This window comes from Schistocerca piceifrons, chromosome 5 (genome assembly GCF_021461385.2).
Source record: "Schistocerca piceifrons isolate TAMUIC-IGC-003096 chromosome 5, iqSchPice1.1, whole genome shotgun sequence".
NCBI lineage: Eukaryota > Metazoa > Arthropoda > Insecta > Orthoptera > Acrididae > Schistocerca > Schistocerca piceifrons.
The window spans coordinates 334,614,037-334,637,791 of record NC_060142.1 but is presented as its reverse complement, the minus strand read 5'-3'; the positions used below and the strand labels follow the sequence as shown (position 1 = coordinate 334,637,791).

General features: G+C 42.0%; 1 protein-coding gene across 10 annotated transcripts in view; it reads right to left on the bottom strand.

Annotated features, from left to right (window-relative positions):
• Window positions 1–23,755, bottom strand: part of LOC124799256 (cap-specific mRNA (nucleoside-2'-O-)-methyltransferase 2) — a 327,660-nt gene that overhangs the window by 300,775 nt on the left and 3,130 nt on the right. For 6 of the 10 annotated variants that reach the window (XM_047262805.1, XM_047262803.1, XM_047262814.1 and 3 more), the window contains exon 2: window positions 19,252–19,355. The exons of the other annotated variants lie outside the window; for them this stretch is intronic. Coding sequence is in view for 4 of the 6 variants with exons in the window: in XM_047262803.1 (XP_047118759.1) it covers window positions 19,252–19,262 (11 nt within the window). In the remaining 2 variants the exon portion in view is untranslated. The remainder of the gene's footprint in view (window positions 1–19,251; window positions 19,356–23,755) is intronic. 10 annotated transcript variants of the gene reach the window in all.

Below are 23,755 nucleotides of genomic sequence, written 5' to 3'. Positions count from 1 at the left end.
AAAATAATTTAATGACTACACGCACGCACACACACACACACACACACACACACACACACACACACACACACACACACACACGCACGCACGCACACACACACACACACACACACACACACACACACACACACACACACACACACACACACACACACACACACACACGCGCAGGAACAACGCACTGGTAAGCTTGTTATGGCCACAGGTTCCATCCAAGCCCAGTAACCATCAACAGCACCTGTACTCCGACAGCTGTCACCCCTTCCATACCAAAATGTCCCTCACATATAGTTTCCCCAACTGTAGACAGCACATCTGCACTAAAAGCAAACCCTTTCTCATTACATGGATGTCTTACTAAGGTCTTCACAAGCAGACGCTATTCCCTAAATCTAGTTCACTGACAGAGTTCCCATGCCATATCCACACACACTGCACTTGCCCACTGAAGCAAGAATTTAGGAAATCTCAACAAAGTGCTTAACACTGTAAAATGATGCAAGATGTAGAATATGTACAAGAACTAAGAGGGAACAATAAGAATGGAACACCAAGAACAAAGTCCTCAAATTAAAAACGGTGTAAGATATGGACATAGTTCTTAGCCCCTTATGTTTAATGTGTACATACAAGAAGCATAGCTGGAAATTTTTTTTTTAAAAGGGCTAAAGAGTGAGAATGAAATTAAGGATGAAAGGACATCAATGATAAGATTCACTGATGGCAATGTGCCCTTGCTAGAAGTGAAGAAGAAATGCAGGATGTTTTGAATGGAATGAACATTCCAATAAGAACAGAATATGGCTTGAGAGTAAATCAAAGAACAAGGAAAGTAATCAGCAGTAACAGAAATGATATTACCAACAAACTTAAGATCAAGATTTGGACCACAAAGTAGACGAAGTTCAGGTAGTCCACTACTTGGAAAGTAAACACATGACAGATGAAGCAAGGAGGACATAAAAAGCAGACCTACACAGGCAAAAAGAGTGTTCCTGACCAAGAGAAGTCAAATATTATTAAACAAAGGTCATAATTTGAGGAAGAAATGTCTGAGAATGTACATCTGGAGCACAGCACAGTATGTTAGTGAATCATGAATTGTACGAAAACTGGAAAAGAAGAGAATTTAAGTGTTTGCTATAGCATAGGAGCAGGCAAGGTTTAGGCTCATGGGCCATGCGACCGAGTGCCAAAGCACTCGGTTTCACTGCACATTTCCCCCACCACCAAGCCATGCTGTCTGAGCACGAGGAGAGGGAAGGGGGGATACTGGGAACTCGTCGCATTTAAATGGCAGTGCAGTCACACTGCATATGACTTTGTTTTATACTTCACATTTCTCAATAAGATAGATCACAAACAAAACAAATTTTCTGTATTATTTATTTATTTTTGATGCACTGAACACATTATATATAATTTTCATATGGTACAAACTGTCAGCATACAGAAGACACAGGCAATTTCACAGTGTTTTGCACACAAGTTGCCAAGTACTCTTGACTTATTTGGTTTCATAAAGAAAGAAAGGTCTTTCACACAAATATGTTGATGGAAATATTGTAGCACTTTTGCAACCTCATTATGGAGACTTGGATACTCTAACTCAGGAAAGCTATATAGATGTCCTGGATTGTTTTAACAAAAAAAGATCAATAAATCTCTAATTACCTTGCGAGTCAATCAGCCACATCTGCATACGCAGAAGCACTTTCAACCGAAACACAAATGTTTTAAAAATAGATGCAAAATTGACAGTGCCCTCAAAACCTTTATAGAAATATCTTTTTAGTTCTTTCAGTGCCACAGTGAATTCTTCAAACCTCCCATTTCCTTGAGCCAATGAACTTAAGGAAATGGACTCTCTTTGTCAGAATGTGTTTCTTCTACAATGGGATTTTCTTTTTAAATGCAACCCCATCAAAACAGAAGGACGTCATCTTGCAATGTCTTACTGTGGGTAGTGTGCAGTTATGTCCACTTGAAATTTTAAGTCTGCAATTCATTCCAGATGTTCTAATTTTCATTCTTGCACTCCTTTTTCCTTTATAAATTAAAGAATAGTGAGTTTTAGATCAAAAAATTGTTTCAGGCATGCCCCTTCACTTTACCAATGTATTTTTGCAGTAATATATGAATTCTTCACAGTCTTCATTCAGTTCCATTGAAAACTGTTGCAAATGACAATGGAATAATGTGTGCAAACTCAGAAATTGTACTATTCATGCCATCAATTTCTTCCAGTGCTCCATACCTGCAAATTTAGCACAAAGTGCTTCTTGATGTACACAAAAATGAATCCTGTCTGTCGATCACTGTCATTTTTTGCTCTTTCATTGTCAACTAGATCTTTAAATTCGTTCTGCACAGTATTGTAATACTTCACAGCAAGTAGGCAGTACCTGTCACTTACGCGAATTGAGAATTCTCGTCACTCTCTTGTGTCATTCTCATTAATTTTTAAAAAATTGTGATGATAGATTGCTAGACTCTCTTTTTGGAAAAATAGCCACTGGACCTGTGAACATCCTTCATATCAAACAAAAATAAGTAAGGGTAAATAGCACTCACACAACAATTATGCCGAACTAAAGAGTTTTGACAACCGAAACCTGCCGCACCGTAATTCTAAACGAAATGTTGCGTTATGCCGGGTACTTCCAAGAAAGACCGAGCAAAGTTGAGTGACAGGCTGGGCGTTGGCTTTGTACACACTGCATGTGTGAAGTTTAGTATGCTGTGGCCAGCCCTGCCACAGTAAGATGTTGAAAATTGTGTGTACTGAGAAGGTAGAAAATGAGGAGGTTCATTGCAAAATTGGTTAAGACAGGAACATACGGAAAAAACAGACAGGAAGAAGGGAGAGATCGATAGGACATGGTCAAGAAATCAGGGGATACCTTCCATGGTGCTAGAGGGAGCTACAAAGGGTAAGAAACATATTGCAAGAGAGAGACTGGAATACATCCAATAAATAATTGAGGACCTAGGGTGCAAGTGCTAATCTGATGTGAGGAATAACACATACAGAACACTCCAGTCAAAGGCTAGAGGAAAATGGCAAACCAGAGGTAAAAGGAATGTCAGGGCAACAGGTAGAGGAAAGAATGGGGGGGGGGGGGGGATAGTAAGAACAGGAGCACTCCAGAAACGATACGTGAATTGGGGCACCAGCACTGATACTGACCCTTCCTGACCCCACACCGTACCATGACCACCACACAACAGAGACAACACAAGGGAAAGACACAAGATGGCAAGGCCAAGACCTCCATAACCAGCACCAACCCCAACCAAAGGACTCCAATTCCAGAGGAAAATTCAAGAACTTAAACCTGGGAGGACAAACCCCTTTCGCAAAGAAAACTGAGGACTGATGTAACCATGTGAGGATCGCCTGTTCGCACTCGGGACAAGGAAGGTGGGAGGGTGTACTTAGTGCGAACGGTCAAAAGTTGTGGGCACTTCAGCAAACTGATCACCATGAGGGGGGCCCCACAACTACAAAGGGCGAATGGCTCATTGCGGAGCAAAAGACCACGAGTGAACCTAGTATGGCCCATATGAAGATTCCCACCGGTAGAGGCAGAGGGAAGAATGCCACATGGTGGGACTGTCCTTGATTGTATGAATTTTATTGGATAGGATGTAGGCCTCCAAGAGTCTAAAAATGATTGGGTTGAGCACAAAGTGATTTGATGTAAAGCCACAAATCTGCCCCAGAGGGGTCATCAAGAATGGGGGTTAGGTGATCAATCCCCCCCCCCCCCCCAAAGCCAGATAATCAGCAAGTTCATTACCTGGAGTACCCACATGGCCAGGAACCTGAAGGAAGTCAACCGAACCGAATGAACAGCATCACCAAGATCGGCAAGAAGACCATGGATGGCAGACACCACTGGGATGGCATGAAAAACACCAAGCGATAGCCTGAAGGCCACTCATTGAGCTTGTACATAACAAAACACAGGTGAGAGAGGACTATTTAATAAAGGAGAGGGCCCAATAGATGTCCATCAATTCTGAAGTAAACACTCCACACATGGCATGAAAGGGATGGTGTTATGTGCCAACAGAAGACGTGGAGGGGTTTTCAGATGATCTGTGGATGTAGAGCCACCAGTGTAAAAAAACAATGGCATCCTGAAACTCCTGTAAGAGTGGTTGGAACAGACAATGGAACACCATTAGAGCAATGGAGGCTTTCGGGAGATAATGTGGGGAAGAGGACAAGGAGGGGAGATGGAAATCGCGGCAGATAAAAGTGAGGCGGAGCCCAACAGGTAAAATCACTTGAGGGTGGGCAGCAAGTGGGTGACGTCCCAAGGGCACAAAAAGAATAGAAGCTGTCATTCAGCAGAGGCCACAGACTAGGAGCTAGCCCAAATATAGAAATCATCCACATACAGAGCAAGATTTACCAATGGTCCAGCAGGGGCCACAAGTCCTTTAATAGCTATGAAAAAAAGAACACTTGACAAGGAGCCCTATGGAAAGCCAGTTTCCGTGGTTTACAAAGAGCTGAGAACAGTGCCAATCTGAACTCTGAATGACAAGTGAGACAGGAATTTGTGAATAAAAATCAGGAGGTGACCCTGAAGACCCCTCTCAAGGAGCCCAAGTATGATGTGATGGTGCCAAGCTGTTGTAGACATTATGTGACAAGATGGTGGCACTCAGAAAAGGCCTGCAGATGACGGAGATCGTCCCTCCCAAAAGCTGCACTGTTAGGGAGAAACAAAGTTCCAAGATTTGAGGACTGAAATGAGCCAACACTCCAACATCCATTCAAGTTAACTTGCAGGAGACACAGGTCATACATTGTCACTGTGGAGGACTGAGGTGTTGAAGCAGCTGGTTATGGATGGAATCATGGGAAGGCACTGAGGGCTGGTTGGTTGGTTTAAAAGAGAGGGCATGGGGCCAAACTACGAAGTCATCAGTCCCTTGTTCCTAATAAAACAATGCCACAAGTGTAAGAATGAAATGGACAAGACAGACAACACAAAACAGAAAGAAAGGAAAAACCACAAGAATGAAGGGAAGGCAATGAACCCTAAATGGAACAAAAGAGGACAAGAAAACAACAGAGATGCTAGAAACAGAAGAGAGTAAAACAGGAAAGCAGATTACAGTGGCTGGCTGACCGCGATAATAAACAGGGAAAGCCAGCCACTCTGCAACACATTAAAACTTCCACATCAAAAGCAATAGGGTAGAGGACACAGAGGGACAAAGGATATGTGCTAAAACCTACATAGAAGTATAAAACCCACTCTCACAGATAAAACGTAAAACTAAAGCTGCTGCTGAGGCATCGGCACCCAACACCGAAGGTAAGGAGCTGGGAAAGTTAAAAGTCCGCTGAAGAGCAGCTACAAGTGGGCAGTCCAGCAAGAGGTGGACAACTGTCATTTGGGAGCCACAGCGACACACAGGTGGGTCCTCGTGACGGAGTAGGTAACCATGCTTTAGCCATGTATGCCCAATGCGGAGCCGGAGAGGACAACTGATTCCCTGTGAGAGGACCGCATGGAAGACTTCCACACATTCGTCGTCTCCTTAATGACATGCAGCTTCTTATGCATACTGCTATGCCGTTCCATCTCCCAAAGCCTGAAAACCCTGTGATATAAGGCAGAACATAGATCAGCTTTGAAGATGCCCATCTCCAGAAGCAGTTTCCGCGTCACCTGTTTGCTGAGGGCCAGAAGAGGTTCCCAACCAGTAAAATGTTCATTATACGATTCCATCTGACAAGGGGTAAAACTTACGTGGGAAGCTTCCACCCACTGTTCCTGGACAAAAAAGGTGTCTAGATAGGAAGCTGATGCCAGTTCAGTCGCAAAATGGGTTGCAAGGTGTGCCACAAGAACTGATGGATTCGTACAATGGCCACCTGGAAGGGCAAGGCCTGGAAGGACAAAGCCTGCAATGGAAGACTGCCATTGACAGCTGTGCAGGGTGTGTAGTGTAGCCCACAACAATGACAAAGGGGCAGAAGAACCTAGAAAGGAGACACTACTTTCCCAACCCACTTGCTTGCTCTGTTTTATTAAGTAAAGGGCTTTCGCACAAAGACGTTTAAAAGTAATAAGACCGAAAGAGGACTGGTGCCACTGAAGATGTTGCAAGGGCCGACAATGAGTATATATGGTAGTGACAATGGCCATGACAACCACGGAACTGGCTGTTTATGAATGGGGCTCATCGAGCATGGAACAGCAATGCCGGCAGCATACGTTATCTTATCAGACAGATCACGAACACCTGCATCAATACAACCTGGCAAAGAAGGCGCAATCACGACCTGGGAGACATATTGAGGACAATCAGCATGATGGAAAGCCCAGCAGCATAACATGGCTAGTGGGAGTGGGAAGATAATGAGAGAATCAATGGGAAGTGGGCACTATCACAGAGGTCAAACCATCAATTGCAGAGAAAGTGCCATATGTGGCACTAAAATAAGTATGGGAACTGGTAATTAAAAAGCACAGGTCATTGTCTGCAAAAAATTTGTCACTTAGGAATGCAAAGAGTATGTGATATGCAAATGGAACAGCTATTTCACAGGATCAGATTAAAACCATATGGTCAGTTGTTAAGGAAGTGTCTGGTCAGCAGCACAAGGTCAATGATATAACATCAATTCATAGTAAAAATATTTCTGTTACTGATAAGTCAGATATACATACAGTATTTAACAATGACTTTCTGAGAATTGCTGGTGAATTAAATAAAAACTTAGTTTCTACAGGGACTCACATAATTCTCTTGCAAAAGGCCTTTCCGAGACTGATGTCTGAAATACTCCTCTGTGATACTGACAAGGGGGAGATTGGGACAATAATTAAATCACTAAAGACTACAGACTCTCATGGATATGATGGAGTACCTAGCAGAATATTTAAGTACTGTGCTGCACATTTTAACACTGTACTTAGCCATATTTGTAATATTTGGTTTAAGAATGGACAGTTTCCTGAATGATTAAAGTACTCAGTAGTAAAGCCACTTCCCTAAATCACTCCAGGCAAATGCCAGGATGGTTCCTCTGAAAGGGCACGGCCGACTTCCTTCCCCATCCTTCCCTAATCCAATGAGACCGATGACCTCACTGTCTGGTCTCCTTCCCCAAACAACCCAACCCAAGTAAAGCCACTGCTCGCCGGTGTTGCCAAGCGGTTCTAGGCGCTTCAGTCTGGAACCGCGCGATTGCTATGGTCGCAGGTTCGAATCCTGCCTCGGGCATTGATGTGTGTGATGTGCTTAGGTTGGTTAGGTTTAAGTAGTTCTAAGTTCTAGGGGACTGATGATCTCAGATGTTAAGTCCCATAGTGCTCAGAGCCAGTAAAGCCACTTTATAAAAAAGGGAGAAAGGGAAAAATGTAGATAATTTCAGACCTATTTCTTTACTATCAGCGTTTGCTCAAGTTATCAAAAATGCTTTGTATGTCAGGATAATTGATCATTCTATTTCACATAATTTGCTATCAAATGTACAGTTCGGTTTAAGAAGTGGTTTAACAACTGAAATTGCTATATTCTCTTTTCTTTGTCAGGTACTGGATGGATTACACAAAAGGTTTCGAACATTACGCGTCTTTTTTGATTTAACTATGTCATTTGATTGTGTTGATCACAAAATATTACTTCACAAGTTGGACCATTACAGAATACAGGGAGTAGCTCACAATTGGTCCACTTCTTACTTTAACAACAGACAGCAAAAGGCCATTATCCACAGTGTTGAGAATGGCTATGATAGGGGGTCTGAGTGGGGCAGGGTCAAATTGGGGGGGGGGGGGGGGAGGATGTACACCAGGGATCAGTACTGGGGCCACTCCTGTTCCTTTTTCATATAAATGGCATGCGCCCTAGTGTAACGTGTGATTCTAAAATATTTCCGTTTGTTGATGACACTAGCTTGGAAGTAAAGGACGTCGTTTGCAACATCAGCACTTTTTCAAATAGTGTAGTTCATGAGACTAGTTCATGGCTTGTAGAAAATAAATTAACACTAAATCACAGTAAGATTCACTTTTTACATTTTCTAACACACAATTCAACAAAACCCAACATTTTAATTTCACAGAATGGGCATATGATTAGCGAAACTGAACAGTTCAAATTTCTTGGTATTTAGATAGATAGTAAACTGCCATGGAAAGCCCATGTTCATGATCTTGTTTGAAGACTTAATGCTCCCATTTTTACTATTTGAACAGTATCTGAAATAAGTGATAGTTTGGCACAAAAAGTGGTCTACTTTGCTTATTTTCATTCATTTACGACATGCAGTATTATATTTAGGAACAGTGTGCGAACACCACCAGAAACCCTCAATTGACTCACCTGGTTCTGAAAGAAAGCATGGGACCCATGCAGGGTTGTGAGTGAGCATCAGTAAAATGAGATTCCTGGATAATGACAAGCTACCAAGTAACAAGAAATAAGTGATTGTAACTCCAGGAGGTGACAGTTCCATTAAGTAAGCATGGAAAAGGGATCCAAATCTGAAGCGAACAGGTGGAGCCAATCATGCTGTCTGGTCCATCCATCACCAACAAGGACTCAATGACATCCATAAATAAGAGGTGGCACCCAGGTTGCAAGGAGGGAGATGGCACCTCCAGGGTCACCAGGGGGGGGGGGGGCAGTCTTGTCCTGAGACCTCTATAGGGTATGGAGGGAGAGATCTGGAACTGAAAGAGAGTAGGCGATCTTGAGGTGCACAGACTGTGGGTCCCTCAGTCGAGTTGTGACACCAGGCCTCCATTCTCGGTGATGCTAGGGTGAGGTGTCCAGACACCCATCACTGGCAGGCACTGCAGAAAAGAAACACTTCTCCGGATGTGGAAAGGGAGTGGTACCCACAGGGGAGGGCATGGAAACAACAGGGGAGGGGGAAAGAGAGTGGGCGAGACTGGGAAAAGAGGAAGGAGGGGGAATGTTAGATCTTATCGACACAGGGTGAAGTCGGTCAAATTTCTGACGAGCCTCAGTTTAGGATAAACAATGAAGGGACTTTTTCTCCTTATAAACCAGGCAATCTGAAGAGTGTAGAGGTTGATGGTTGTAACAATTAGCACACACAGGCAGCGGAACACAGGGGCTTGTCTCATGAAGTGGGTGTCCATATTCACTGCATAGTGGGTTCGCCATACAGCAGGAAGAAATGTGCCCGAAATGCAAGCATCAAAAACACCTTACGGGTGTGAGATGTACAGCTTCAGCCACACCAGTAATATATAACCTCGACATTCTCCAGGAGGGTATCTCTCTCAAATGCAAAAATAAAGGCACCTGTTTCAGTGTGAGCGTCCTTACGACCTATCTGAACACGCTGAACAAAACGAATGTCCCGTCATTCCAAATTGGGCTAGAGTTCCTCATCAATTTGAAGGATAAGGTCCTTATGAAAACTAACTCCCTGACCCATACTCAAAGACTGGCGAGGCGTAATGGACACCAGGATGTTGCTAAGGTGGTCACAAGCATGAAGGGCTCCAGACTGGGTGGCAGAAGAAGTTCTGATCAACAGCAGACCCGATTGCAGCTTAATGAGACTCCATTTTGCCAAACTTGTCTTTTGATGTTTTCCACAAAAAATAATGGCTTGGTGGCAGGGTGTGTGTCCCCATCAGTCCTAGTGCACACCAGGTAGTGGGGAAAGTGAAAGTGTTTCACCTCAAGCTGGTGATCCTGGCCCTCCTGCCAGGGTGTAGCCAGGGAAGGGAATGCCACAGTATCGTAAGAAGCAGCAGTAAATGATCCATTACCAAGTGAAGAGACAGTTGTAGAAGAGCGGACAGTTTTTTTGAGCTTAATATGTTTCATCTGCAAAGCAACCATCCTGATACCACACACTCCAATCAGGTGCTCTCCCCAAGGCCACCACAGCAAGGGCCATCTAGTGCAGCTATCATTGCCCAGAGTTGCAATGTTCCAGAATGACAAGCACCCACTCCTAGACATACATGGGGAGGCAACAGCTCAAGTAACAGAAGTGTTATCCTTGTGTTGTCAGGGGGCTCAACCAAACGGATGCATAACAACCCAACGACAAGGACTGGCTGCACAAGCTGGTGACCTACTGGGGAGGGAGGGGTTGGGAGGCGGGGGGGGGGGTCTATGGCAGGGAAGGAGAGGGGTGAGGGGCAGGGGGATTGGGGGCTCCGGCAGTGAAGGAAGAGGGGAAGTAGTAGGGGGGAAGAGGACTCCACACACTGTAGAGATGCTACGGAGTGAGTTCTTCCCCAAATGGTTAAAACTAGAGAGAGAAAATTCAGAAGTGGAGTTCAAACCCAAAAAGGGGACCAAAAATTCTACAAACACAGGATGAAAAGGAAAAGGTAAGGGAAAAAAACTGGAAGGAACACAAAAAAGTCAGGTGGGTAGCCAGGTTGACATAAGGAACAACATCAAGATGGGGGAAGGATGCGAAGAGGGAAAGGAATGAGGATAGGGAGGAAGGAGCACGAGGAAGGAAATGTAGCCTGGGACGTATGCCATGCATGAACGCACAAAAAAACTGTGAGCCCCTTAGGGAGAAGTGGTACTCTGAGGTGAAGAGCTTGGCACTAGAGAGGAATTTGTGGCATCTACATTGAATCAGTCAATTACTTGTCACCATGCCTGGGAATGGGGAACATCCAACCCACAATCCTTCCCACTCCTTAAGTGGCATTTCATTGCTCACTCAATCCAAACACCATCCTAGTCCATCCTTACATCACAGCTACTCCCAGCCTCTTGCCACATGGGTCATACCACAGTGGAAACCCCACCACAAACAACCCCAGTCACATCCTATTAGAGGCTGGGTCATATGTGAAAGAAGTTGTGACATATATCAACTCTGATGTAATTACTGAACAGCATTCTACATGGGTATGATCACCAACCAACCATCAATCTGAATGAATGGCCACTGCCAAACTGTGGTCAGAGGTGGCCACCCAGAGGCACAACCTGTTGCCGCATGTAACATCATTAAGATCAATGGCATCATATCATTAAGTGATAAGATTTTTAAATATGATTTTATTGTTTCATTCCTTATTTTATCCCTTTTATCACAGACTCTTATATATCTCATTTACTTCATCTCTTCTGCTTGTATACGTGGTTTTTTCTTTTTTTGTCCATTATTCGGAACGATATACAAGAGTAGGTACAGCCGTAACTTTGTGGAATCTCATTTGCGTTTCTTTCTTGTTTCTCTTCACCAAGTTCTTTCAGCTGTTACAGTTAGCTTGATATTTATTAACCTTCTTCTCAATGTCTCTGTCATAGTTAAAACCAATATCACTTCCAAGATACCGTAACTGAAGTGGGATACTTGTTCTAAAACTTTCTCATTTATTACTATTTTCGATCTGATTGGATTCTTTCCTTTGAAGTCATTCTCTGTCTTATTTGCAGATATAGTTACATTGTAATATATTGTATTTTGGCTCAATCTAAATACTGCTCTTTGTTCATTATATTCTGTTTTCTGTATAATTACCTGCTCATCAGAATAGAACAGGGTATTGGATGGTAAGTAAGATCCAATTTTAATTCCTAAGTGTATTTCATCTTTCCACTTCATAACTAGGTCATCACTATATGAATTAAATAAAGTGGGTGATAGAATGCACCCTTGTTGAACACCTTGATTTACTAAAATTTCATCTGACATTTCCAAACCTGAACTTATAACTACTTCTTTATTTTTGTGTAAACTCTTTATGGTATTAATAAGATGTTTGGAAAACCTTTTATTTCCAATATTTTCCACAAAAGGGGTCTTTTTACCTTATCAAAGGCGTTTTCATAATCAACAAATGTTAAATTCATTTCTAAGCCAAATTCCCAACATTTTCCAATAATTTGTCTTATTATAAATATATTGTCATTACATGACCATTCTCCTTTCTAAGCCCTGATTGTTCTGCTGAGATCATTGCATCAGAGAGAGACTGTGGCCTTTGTTTAAGAATTTTCCCAAAAATTTTATATCCTGCATTTAGTAAACTTGTTCCTCTATAATTTCCTGTGTCTTTCCTATTGTCTTTTTTAAATATAGAAATAACTTTAGCTGTGTTCCATTCTTCAGGTACAGAACAGTTCTCCAAACACACATTTAAAAAAATGGAGGAAGCAGAAGTCTAGAATCATTCTTCCATATCTGATTAATTTGGGATTAATGCCTTCTAGGCCAGTAGCTTTTCTATTTTTTGTTACATTTAAGGCTGCTTTTGATTCTTTTATGTCTATTTTATCTACAGAGTTGCTATCAGTTTTTATAGAATAACTTCCTTCACTATCTTCATCATACCACATATTTCTGTGATGGTGTATCCACTGATATTCTGTCATTATATTAATGGTTTCTCTGTTTTACTCATATGCTTCATAAGTTTAAAGGCTATATTCTGTCTTCCATGAACATCATGTTCAACATTAGCTATGAATCTTTCCCAGTATTCTCTATGGTATCTTTTTATTAAATTCTTTGTTTTATTTCTTTTCTGTTTATATATTTCCCAGGTTTCATTTGTTCTTGTTTGTAAACAGGTATTTTAAACATTTTGTTTTTCTTTTATATTGTTAGCTATTTCTATGTTGAATATTTTCAGGCCCCTTTCCCAGTTTGATACTTTACTTTTCCCTTGTGCCTCATTAGCTATTTTCAGCATTACTGTGTAAGTCTTTGTTGATACAAGTTCCTTATGCCTTCTTCCTGCGCAAGATGAACTTTATATTTCAAGTTTTGGCTTTGCATTTTCTTTACATTTGTTTGTTACCTCCATCTTGCCCACATTTCAATCTTTAAAGTAACTAGAAAGTGATAAAAGCCTATATTATTTCCGCAAAACACACAATGTAGTAAAATCTCTTAATGTCTTGCATTTTCATTTAAAGTTATTTCATAAAATGTGCCTACTGTATCTACTATTAGTACTTTTGCAATTCTTGCATGTAAGTCTCCCAATATTTAAAATTATTAGTTTTATTATATTTATTTACTTGCTTTTGCAGCTCTTCATAAAATATTTCAGAATCTTCGTGCTTTCCTTCTTCGGGTGCATATACTCCTACAACATACAAATGTCCTCTATCAATTCTGAATCTAAAAATTACTATCCTTTCATATATGTAGTCATAAAAATTTATTTTTCTTTTCCAGTTTTCATCTGTAAGAATGCCTACTGCACTCATTGCTTGTTTTGTTTGTTCAATTTCACTGTATATTAATGTATAATTATTTAGCACTACTCATGATGTATCAAGGACGGTGAGTCACATATAGGCAAAACAGAAAGACTGTTAGGCAAGTCAGCTTTCATCCAAAAGGCCTTCTTCCAAATTACGTAAGATACACACATAAACACAACACACATACAAGACCACTGTCTCTGGTTGTCGTGTGTGTGTGTGTGTGTGTGTGTGTGTGTGTGTGTGTAAGAGTAGCTCTCCATCCTTTTCATAATACTGTCATTACTCCACCCTGGATTTTGTATAATTATTTAAATCCTTTGTTCCTCTCTGTTTCTTCTTTGTTTCTGTTATTACAGCAATGTTTAAATTTCTTTGTTTGAAGTTTTCTGTAAGCTCTGTATTAAAACCTGTCATATTCCAAGTACCTAACACAAAGTCATTTTTGTTTATCACAGCCTTGTCATTGACTTTGAGAACTATCCATCTTATTCCTTGGAGACATGAGTTAAGTTTATATATATGGATGGGTAACCAGCCCACCACACAACACCTACCCTGTGGGACTGTTTTAAATCAAGAGTACCTTCTCCTAGATAGAATACTAACCAGGGCTTAAGAGATCTACCTCCCCTTTTCCTCTCTGTTAATTAAACCCCAACAGAGATGGTTGCTGCCCCTGCTCTTCAAGTCATTATACAGAGTACCTCATTGACCATTGCAGTCATTGGCCTAACCCTGGCAAGAATCAATACAATCAAGAGAAAGAAGCAAGCAGAAGTGTGAGAGGGGTAAGAGGGTGAATGTGGGTGAAATTCTCAAGTTAATAAAATCTTTGGAAAGAGAACAATGATGACAACACAGTAAACCAATGACAAATATAAAAGAGTAAGAATAATTAAAAAGATGGGATGGGCAGGAGCCAAGTTGGACCACCGAGCAAGCATAGCCATGAGCCCCCTGGGTCACAGCACGCTTCCCTATAATCTCTCAAGCAGCCACTGTGAGCAACGTGCCCTACCTCACATAAAGGAGTAGAAACCACACTCACAGGTAAAACACAAAACCAAGTCAAACAGTTGGCATCATCTGCTAGCACCAGAGGCAGTGTATCAGCAAGTTTAAGGTTTCGCTTAAGGTGGCCAAATTGGGGCAGTCTGGTGTGATGTGAGCCACCATCAGACAGGCACCACACAAACAGTGGGGTGGATCTTCATGCTGTAAGACACGGCCAACATCAGCCGAGTCTGGTCAATGCGAAGGTAACAGAATTTTAGGTTCCCTGCGAGAAGCATGAGGGGAAGATTGCTGCATGGTCGTGGTCCCCTTTACTGCTCACACTTTGTTTGGGAAGAAGATGGCACACCAACCTATGATCCAAGCCTCCAACAACTGACAAAATAGAGTTGACTGAAAGTTTGGTTCCAGTAGCCCCATCTCCAAAATGGCATCCTGATAGCCAACTTGGCCAAATGTCACCAGGTTTGTTCCTTGGGATCTCAATGTGACCTAGGGTCAAGACAAATAAGACTGACTGTCCACCTCGATGGAGATAAGAAAGGAGATCCTGGACAGTGTAACAAATGGATGTCAAGAGTAGCACTGATCGACAGCCTGAAGACTAATCATGGAGTCATTGTTGATTAAGAATGTCTCACCAGTGCAAGAACAAAAATGTTTGAGAGCTCGAGCAATGGCCACTAATTCTGCAGTGAAGACACTGTATCCATTCAGCAGGTAGAGTTGTTCTTGTACCTTGGAAGTGTGTAAGCAAAACTAGTTTGTCTGTCATCTGTAGAGCTGTCGGTAAGTCAGTATACACAAGTTCTGAACCTAGAACTGCATTAAGAATGGTCTGGAACAGGTGGAGAAAAACCAAGAGGTCAATAGTCTTTCAGTCCAAAGAATAAAATAGATCTGAGGATGGGATGCACTCCCTGGGGGCGGACACAATTGCTACCTAACAAGAGGTGACAGTGGAGGAAGCTGGAGTTCACAGCAGACGCTGCATGTTAACTGTAATCTTGATTCCATTCCTGGGTTGTTGATGTGGGTGGTGGGTCTCCCAACTAGGGAAAAAGAAATGTTATTTTAGCTGCTCGAGGAGTAATGAATGTGTATCAAACAGTTGAACAGTAATTATCAGCACCTGATCTGCAGTGGACGGACCCAAGCCTCTGCGAGTTGGCTGTTCAGATCACCAGTCCATAAACAGCACCTGTGGCAACTTAATTCCCGCAATGGTGTATCAGGTCCAGCATCCACTATGCTGAAGGCAATGTCGAGACATATGCCAGATTCTCCTAACCAAAATGGGACAGGATAAGAGCATTGTTAAGCTGCGAAAGTGTAGAGTGGTCTGCACTTTAGCTGCTGTTTACTGAGGCAGCGAAGAGTGCTGAGGTGTGACCAGTAAGTTCACTTAAGTTGATGAAGATGTGGAAGTCGCATCAACCAAGCATCAACGAGCAGTCTACCAAAGCAATAGGACCCCACCACATCACGCAATTGGTCATCGAGATAGTGTTTCAGTTGAGTATGATGGCAACAGTAGTGGACATTTCTTGGCGACTGAAAACCAGAAGTTATGGGTGAGGGCCAAGGGCTGCACCTTCTGTATGGCACCCTGCAGTTTACATTCAGCAACACTCTCAGTGGAGGAGCAATAGTAAACTCAGTGGTCTTCAGCATACAAGGAGGGTGACACTGAAGACTCCACAAGAACAGTTACACCATTAATAGCCACTAGAAAAATGGGCACACACAACACAGAGTTCCAGGGGGTACTATGGGAAGCACCTACTTAAACACACGAAGTACAGTGTGACGATAAGTTCTGGACAATAACTGGAGGGCCAGCACTGGAGACCCCACACACGTAGGGTAATGATAATGCGATGACACCATGTGGTGTCATAAGCCTATTGCAAGTGGAAGAAGACAGTGACAAGGTGTTGAGGCGAGGCAAAAGCTGATGGATGGCAGACCAAATTGTCAGCAGAAGAATGGCCTTGGCATAAACTGTCCTACAATGGAGCCAAAAGACCCCAATACAGGTACTGGCTCATCATATGTTTGAGCAACTCGTAGAGAACATTACTGAGAATAATTGGGACACAGTTCTCATCTCAAGGGCTGTTTACCTGGTTTCAGTACCAGAACAATCACTCTTTCTCACCACAGAATAGGAACTCATCCTCACTCCAGATACAGCTGAAAATGGCAAGGACGTGACATTGGCAATCCACTGATAGGTGTTTGAGCATTTGGCTGTGGATGCAGTCTGGCCCCGGTGCCGTGTCTCGGCGAAGGGCTAGAGCACTTAGAAATTCCCACGTGCTAAACAGAGCATTATATGATGACAGGTGAAGTGTAACGAAAGGTAAGTGAACTAGTTCCATCCACTGCTTGAGGATGTTAAATGCAGGCTGACAATTCTCAGACACAGAGGCCCGAGCATGACACAAAGCAAAATGTACAGCGACAATATCTGGGTCAACATAGACAACAGCATTCATTGTGAGGAACAGGTGTCCACAGACATGACAAAACTTTGCCCGAACCTATGAAGGAGGGGTATGCAGTCAAATGGTAGTAACACACAATTTCCAGCAGTCTTCTTCCTGTCATTTTATTTGGTGGTGACCCAAGCACAGAGCTGTTTAAAAGCAATGAGGTTCTCCATTGCTGGATGTCACTTATGGCATTGAAGAGTCCTCTGCAATCTCTACTGGCCACAGCAGTTTCAGAAATCCAGCAACATACATTATTCTGATGGGAGTTCCCTAGGAATAGAAGATCCCTAGGTCTATTGCCGATAGAATGACTGCTCACAAGAACAGCCACAGTCTTATCGAGTGACACATGCCTACAGCATACAGAGTCAATAATGTTTGTGGAAACTCCACTCAACACTCTGTCACAGTTCAAATAGCTCTGATAGCCATGGAAGGGGTGGGGTGGGGGAGGGGCGGGTTGGAGTTTGCAATACTGAGAAGTAGGAATGTCTGTACTCTGGACACATGCATCAATACGCCTGTGTGGCAGGATGCTAAGGATGATGTCAGAGGCAAAGGCAAGTGACTGTTACTGAGAGAAGGACACGATGATCAGAAAGTGATCACTGTCATATGGAAAATGATCACTGTCACACAGATCATCGTGGGGGTGGAGGTGAGAAGACCAGGGCTGAAAACGAAAGATCAATGGCAAATAATATCCATATGTCACATTGAAGTGTATTGGGGCACCAGTATTCAAGCAAAGTTTTGATAGCTTTTCTGCGGCCAGTGGTCATGGTTCCCCCTCCCAAGGGGTTGTGGGCACTGAATGCACCCAAAATGAGGAAGAGTGGTAGGGGTGGAGGACTGATAAATTAGTGCAGACAAGGAGGTATGTGATACTTCACCATCAGGAGGGAGATACACGTTACTGACTGTAAAATCCAGAGACGTGCTCACAAGAACAGCCACAGTCTTATCAAGTGACATGTCTGCAGCAGATAGAGTCACTCCACTCGATACTCTGTCACAGTTCAAATAACTCTGATAGCCATGGAAGGGGTGGGGTGGGGTGGGGGAGCGGCAGGTTGGAGTTTGCAATACTGAGAAGTAGGAAAACGAATAACAGATGTCATAACTTGTCCAGGTGGTAGAAAAAACCACTGCAGTTCCACTGGAGGATCACACCATTTGTATCCCATGTGGGCGTAAAGGGACCGACAAGGAAGGTCTTACCCCGGGTTGCCTGCTGCCACTGCTTATGAGGATACAGCATCAATACATATCAGTTCCAATGCATGTTGTGCATGAGTGGGGGGGGGGGAGGGGGGGAGCCTCTGGTGCCCCATGGCTGCCTTCGATATAGGATTGGAATTTGTAGTGTCTGGTGGGCTGGGGACTGCCGGAACCTCCTTTGTCTTTGAAGTAAACTCCTGTGACCAGCAACCTGTGGCTCCTACAGTCATTGGCTGGTACCCAGTTGCAGATCAGCAGAATCCTGGGAAAGAAGCATCCCGAGGGACTTGTTCCTGGTGAGAGAGATGCGGGAGAAGGGCGCTGCTTCTCAAGCTGGGCATTAGAGACCAGCGGGCCTCGTGGATGGGAAGTCAACACTCCTAAAGTGGGTGTGGGGGGAAAGTAGGGGGAGGACCCCAACAACCATGGGAGGAGGTGTAGTTGAGGGGACAGAAAGGTCTAACATGAACGGCATTTCTCCTGTACATGAAGCACCACATGGGAGAGGGAACATATGGTTTCACATCACACTGATACTTTATCTCTTTGATCTTTTCACGAAACAAGCAACCTTCAAAGGCCAAGATGAAGGCTCTAGTATCAACCCTATTTCAGTTTGGTCCTACAGGACACTGAGGAAAAAATGTACACCCCATTGCTGCAAATTGGCATGTAACTTGTTATCAATTTGAAAAATGAGGTCACAGTGGGAGATGACTTCCTGTACCATACTGAGACTGTTATTTGGAGTGATAATTACAAGAATGTCACCAAGGTTTTTACAGGCAAGCAGCACCCACAACTGAGCATTTGATGTCCTTTTAATCAGAATTGAATCACTTTTCATTTCCGAAATCACTGCTACTTTCCCAAATCAGCCCTCAAGGTTCTTAACAATGAATAATGGCTATGTTGCTGAAAAGGAATCCACATTGGTCCTAGAGAAAACTAAGTATTGTGGAAAGCATCGCCCCCGCCCCAGTCTCTTAATCTTATGTTCCTCCTATGGCATAGCCACCAGGGAAGGAAACACTGTGGGGTCATCTCTCTCTGCATTTTAATAATCATTTCCTTCAGAAGATACCGCTGGGATTACATGGCCTCACCAGCACATCCCATCCATTGTCCACACTTCAAAACTCCTGTCTCCCAGTGCTCACTAATCCAGCACAACTCCTCACCACAATCGATCCGCAATTCCCGTACTTAAATCAGTTCAGTGAGTTGTTATCTTTATTATTTAAATTATGTAAATTACTTGTTTATTTTAATCATGGAGTGTTGTTAGCAGATATTCACCAACCTTTGGTTCATTTATCACAGCTTATATGCAATCACTTTACCTCCATTCTTTCAGACTGTTTGCTGTAGACTCCATCATGATGGAGAGTGTTAAAACTTGTCATTCTGTAAACGACAAGAGCAACTGTTAGTTGAAATAAACTGTGATTAACTTGTTAATTGTTCTAACAAAAATTTGATGTAATGTGCCATGCCATGCAGCACTTATAACGGTCTGCAATTATTTAGAATAAATCTAAGCCATGACCTCTGCTCTAAAACCACTCATAGACAAAGCACTATATTCATATTAAATGCTGCATGCGCCCAGCACGGACACTGAAGTTCATCTACAAGGTAATTAAAACCTCATTGAAGAGAGCAAGTGGCGACTAAGAAATAAATATCAACCATGATGACAGTGCCTTATTACTAAAAATGTCACACTTGCTTGATTAATATGTTATAAAACAGCCATGTTATCCTGGGCTGTAATTCATCCCTTGAAAGTAACAACAGTAACCTACTCATTTCAGTCACACCTAAACGTTTAATTAAGAAAGCAAATAGTCATACACCTCAGCTCCCTTAATAAACATGATCCGCTGAAAACAAAGATGGTCCATCAGACCTATGTTTCTCAAATCACCTGCTCATACCACCAGGACTCTGCACTGTCGCAACTGCCACTAATATTCTTTTTGTAGTGAGCAAAGATTTGGGTACTGCCCCAAATGCAGTAGTTCAGTCTGTACTGCTTGCATCAGACGATGTCTGGGGAGAAAAGTTATTCAATCACAGATTTAGTTTTGGTTTCATTTTTGTTCTACTGCTTCTACAGTATACTGCCAATCATATTCACTTCGGACTGGCTAATCTTCAACAGTATACTTTCATGAATGTGTCTCAGTGTAAGCACTAAATTTCAAAACAGAGGGAATGTGCTATTTTAATGCCCTATTCACAACAAATCCCTTAGATAATAACATATTGATTTGGGCCCCCTACAGCCAGGCTTTTGGCACCTGTACTAAAGGTATGTTGCGAGTACTGTTGAAAGTGGTAAAACAATAAAACATTTAACAAGAACTAAAAGATAACAATCCATTAATAACCATGTGCATGAACACACTAGAATTTGCTTCTGCCTTTTCATCCAAACAGAAAATGCACTAAGTTAAAATGTGGCATCCAGTGATTCTTACACCGCAGGCTTCACAGACTTGGTTGAGGGAGTCTTCTGCTGGAGTGTGAGTGTTAACAATCAGAGGCGGGTCAGAATGACTTCATCCCATCAGAATGACAGGTATGAGGAATGTCATGGCAGGATAGTTGATTACACAAACTGAAGCTTACTTCCTACTGCCACCCACATCTCCACCCTAAGTTGCATAGTTCTCTGACTCGATAGTGAAATAACACCCCATAGGCCCTATGGCAATGTCACATTGTTTTTCTGTAGACCTGTTTACCTGCTTTGTCTTTTTCCTGTATCTCAACACGTCCTGGTACACAACAGAGTGATACATACTTCTCCTGCTATAAAAGTAGGCATTTTGTATGCTGGGTTCATCTGCTGCAACATTTGTACATCACTAAGGGAATATGAGCAGGTAAGAAACTTTTTCCTTCGTATGACACTTCAACTGTCCGTTGCTTTTAGGATCACATGTAGTTCTGCACTAAATTCAGTGTAAGACATGGTTGGAAAGATGACTGAATAGCCAAGGGAGTCCTCTCATTTTTGATCCGTAGGTGTATACTACATTAATATTTTGCTACATATCAGATTTACTGAAAGCATCTACCTTGTGCCATGTATTAATATTTTCAAATATTGCATTAGCTACCTTTTCAGCAAGAATGACAAAACTTTCACTTTCTGATAAGGCTAGTGGAAAAATCATTCTCCCCCCCCTCCCCCCCCAGAAAACACTGAGGTCACAGACTAGGACCCTATAGTGTCTGGTTCCAAATGCCTAAGGCTATTTGGTCCACACTGCTTTCTTCCATGCTGGTAATGTAGAAACCATGAACTTTTTGTATCTGCTGTTCCATAATGTTGTTAACTTTTGGACAAGCACATCAAGATTCACCAACAAATCCTTAGCTAAGTCACAAAATATTCCCAATAGGAATAATTTCTTATTTATTGGTATCAGCATATCATTTGTCAACGCAAATGTAGCATGTTCAACTGACTATCCTTTTTGCAATATAAACTGTTTGCCACTGGGTATTTTGCTGTATAATAAGTGTCTATAAAAGCGTGTTCTACATGATCTTTCAAATATACTGGCAATTACGAGACATGTCAGTAAATTTATAATATTGTTTTTATCAGCTTTTTGTGAAGTTGCTTGACAGCAAAATATTTAAGGCTAGCTGGAGAAATACCACTATGAAAAGATTTATTACATAAGTAAGTTAATGTAGTGTGAAGTTCACCGAAACATCATTTGATTATTTTACTACCGGTACCGTAACTGAACTTTTCGTCACCAGTTCTTGACTTCGGTTAAAGAGTGTGGATGTACACATGTATATACAAATGCAAATGCATGCAATAATTATTCCAAAGCACCATGTGATACTACTATAAGACTTTTCCTTCAACAAGTCTCATCACACAGTCCCAAACATGAAGTAAGTTGTTAGGGATTGGAAATGAAAGCACATTTCAAATAACTTGAGAAATTTTCATTCTTTTCTCACAAAGTATAATTGATGAGTCTCCTGAGTACATAATCACAGTTCTCGTGAGTGGTACGCTGAAAGTGACTCATTACCCAACGTGGCCACATGGTATAATCACGAACAGAAGTTTTGGTGTCATAAAATACACGAGGAATAAATCGCATCCTTTTGCTGGAAAAAGAAGGATAACTAAGGTTTGATGTACTGTTGGCAGCAAGGTCATTAGAGAAGGAACACCAGCTCAGATTGCAAAGGAAAAGTCATGTCCTCTTCAAAGGAACTACACCAACATTTGCCTTAAGTGATTCAGGGAAACAATGAAAAACGTAAATTGATGTGGGTGTCTGGAGGGAGGGAGGGATGGGGCGGTAGGGAGGGAGGGGGGGGGGGCAGGGACTTTAAATGCTGCCATTATGTGAGTCCAGTGTCATACCACTGTGCTACCTCACTCATTTTGTTACTGTCTAGTGCTTCAACTTATCTGAATGGAAAGGTTTGTACAGCTGTGAGACTGCAAAGACCATACAGTTCAGTGTCACTCATCATTGAAGCAGAAGTCCAAGACTCAATCGCTGGTAATTATGTTGAATTTTTCTGCCTTGGGAAACTAGAATGGGATCCAATAAATGTTTTAAGCTAAATGAAAAGTGTTACAAAAATAAGGCCATAAATCAAAAGGCTTCTCCTGACCATGTCATACATAATTTGTTTTCTAACACCAATTTTAGTCCCCACTGATAGCTACCAAGAGGAAGCCATGGATGGAGCCCTTGAGTACATCCCATGAAGTTAACTGCAATGCTGTAGTGAACTTAATTATTCTTTAATATACAGAAAAACTTTAGAAAGTAAATAAACTTTACATGAGCTATGTTTCTAGTGCAAAGTACATACTGTTTATCTACTTACTGACAAAGCAGTTATAAGTGTGAACACAAGGTAAAGAATAAAGGGAAGTTGCAACATCAGATAATTCTACAGGACAGCAACTTATGCCTTTACATACTGAAAAGAATCTATTACTATTAAAAATTATCCAAACTGGGAATGGTCAGACCCCACTCCCTTATTTAGATAAGGGAACTGTTCATTTTCTGAACATACTAGGATAGTGTAACTAAATATGAGGTCATTTGAAGCAACCCAAACCCCTACAGAACATTTCCAAGACAACCTGAAGTTGTAATTTGCATATCTGCTTGAAACAGTGCAGCACTATTCACTTTCTCTTGAAGTGTGTTGTTATATTCCTCAGAATCTGTCAACTTTTCTTTCAGGCTCTTAAGTGAGGGTAGTGTGAAATAAAAGAGCAGCCAAGTAGAACTGAAAAACATCAATGCCTGAACACTTTAAACTCGTGGCTTTTGGTAAATTTACAATGATTTTGCACAGGTTAATAACACAGATAATTTCACTGATTAATAACAAGATCAGTATGTAACAGCTGGTCTCTGGTAACGTATTCCTCGAGTTGGGCAGTGTCTCTGAAGGTTCCATATGACAGGATCTACAGAGCAACTTTTCATCCCCCAAAGTAGTGTATTCTCTACCACAATGAGTGATATATTTCTAACTTCAAAGGAGGCAGAACTGAGCTCTTTGGTGGTGCCGCCTTGGTTTATTACCCACCTGGAAAGCTATGAATTTCATGTCCCCACTTCTACCTCTCACAGATTTAAGTATTTTGGTTTCTTTGGAATTTCATACCTGTTTGCTATTTGCCAGTTGTAAGCCTGTCCAATTATTCCCCAGCCTGTGACTCGTACAGATGTGTTTGGAGTCTTCATCAGTGTACTAATGTAATCAGCATAAATCATGTATGGATTGTG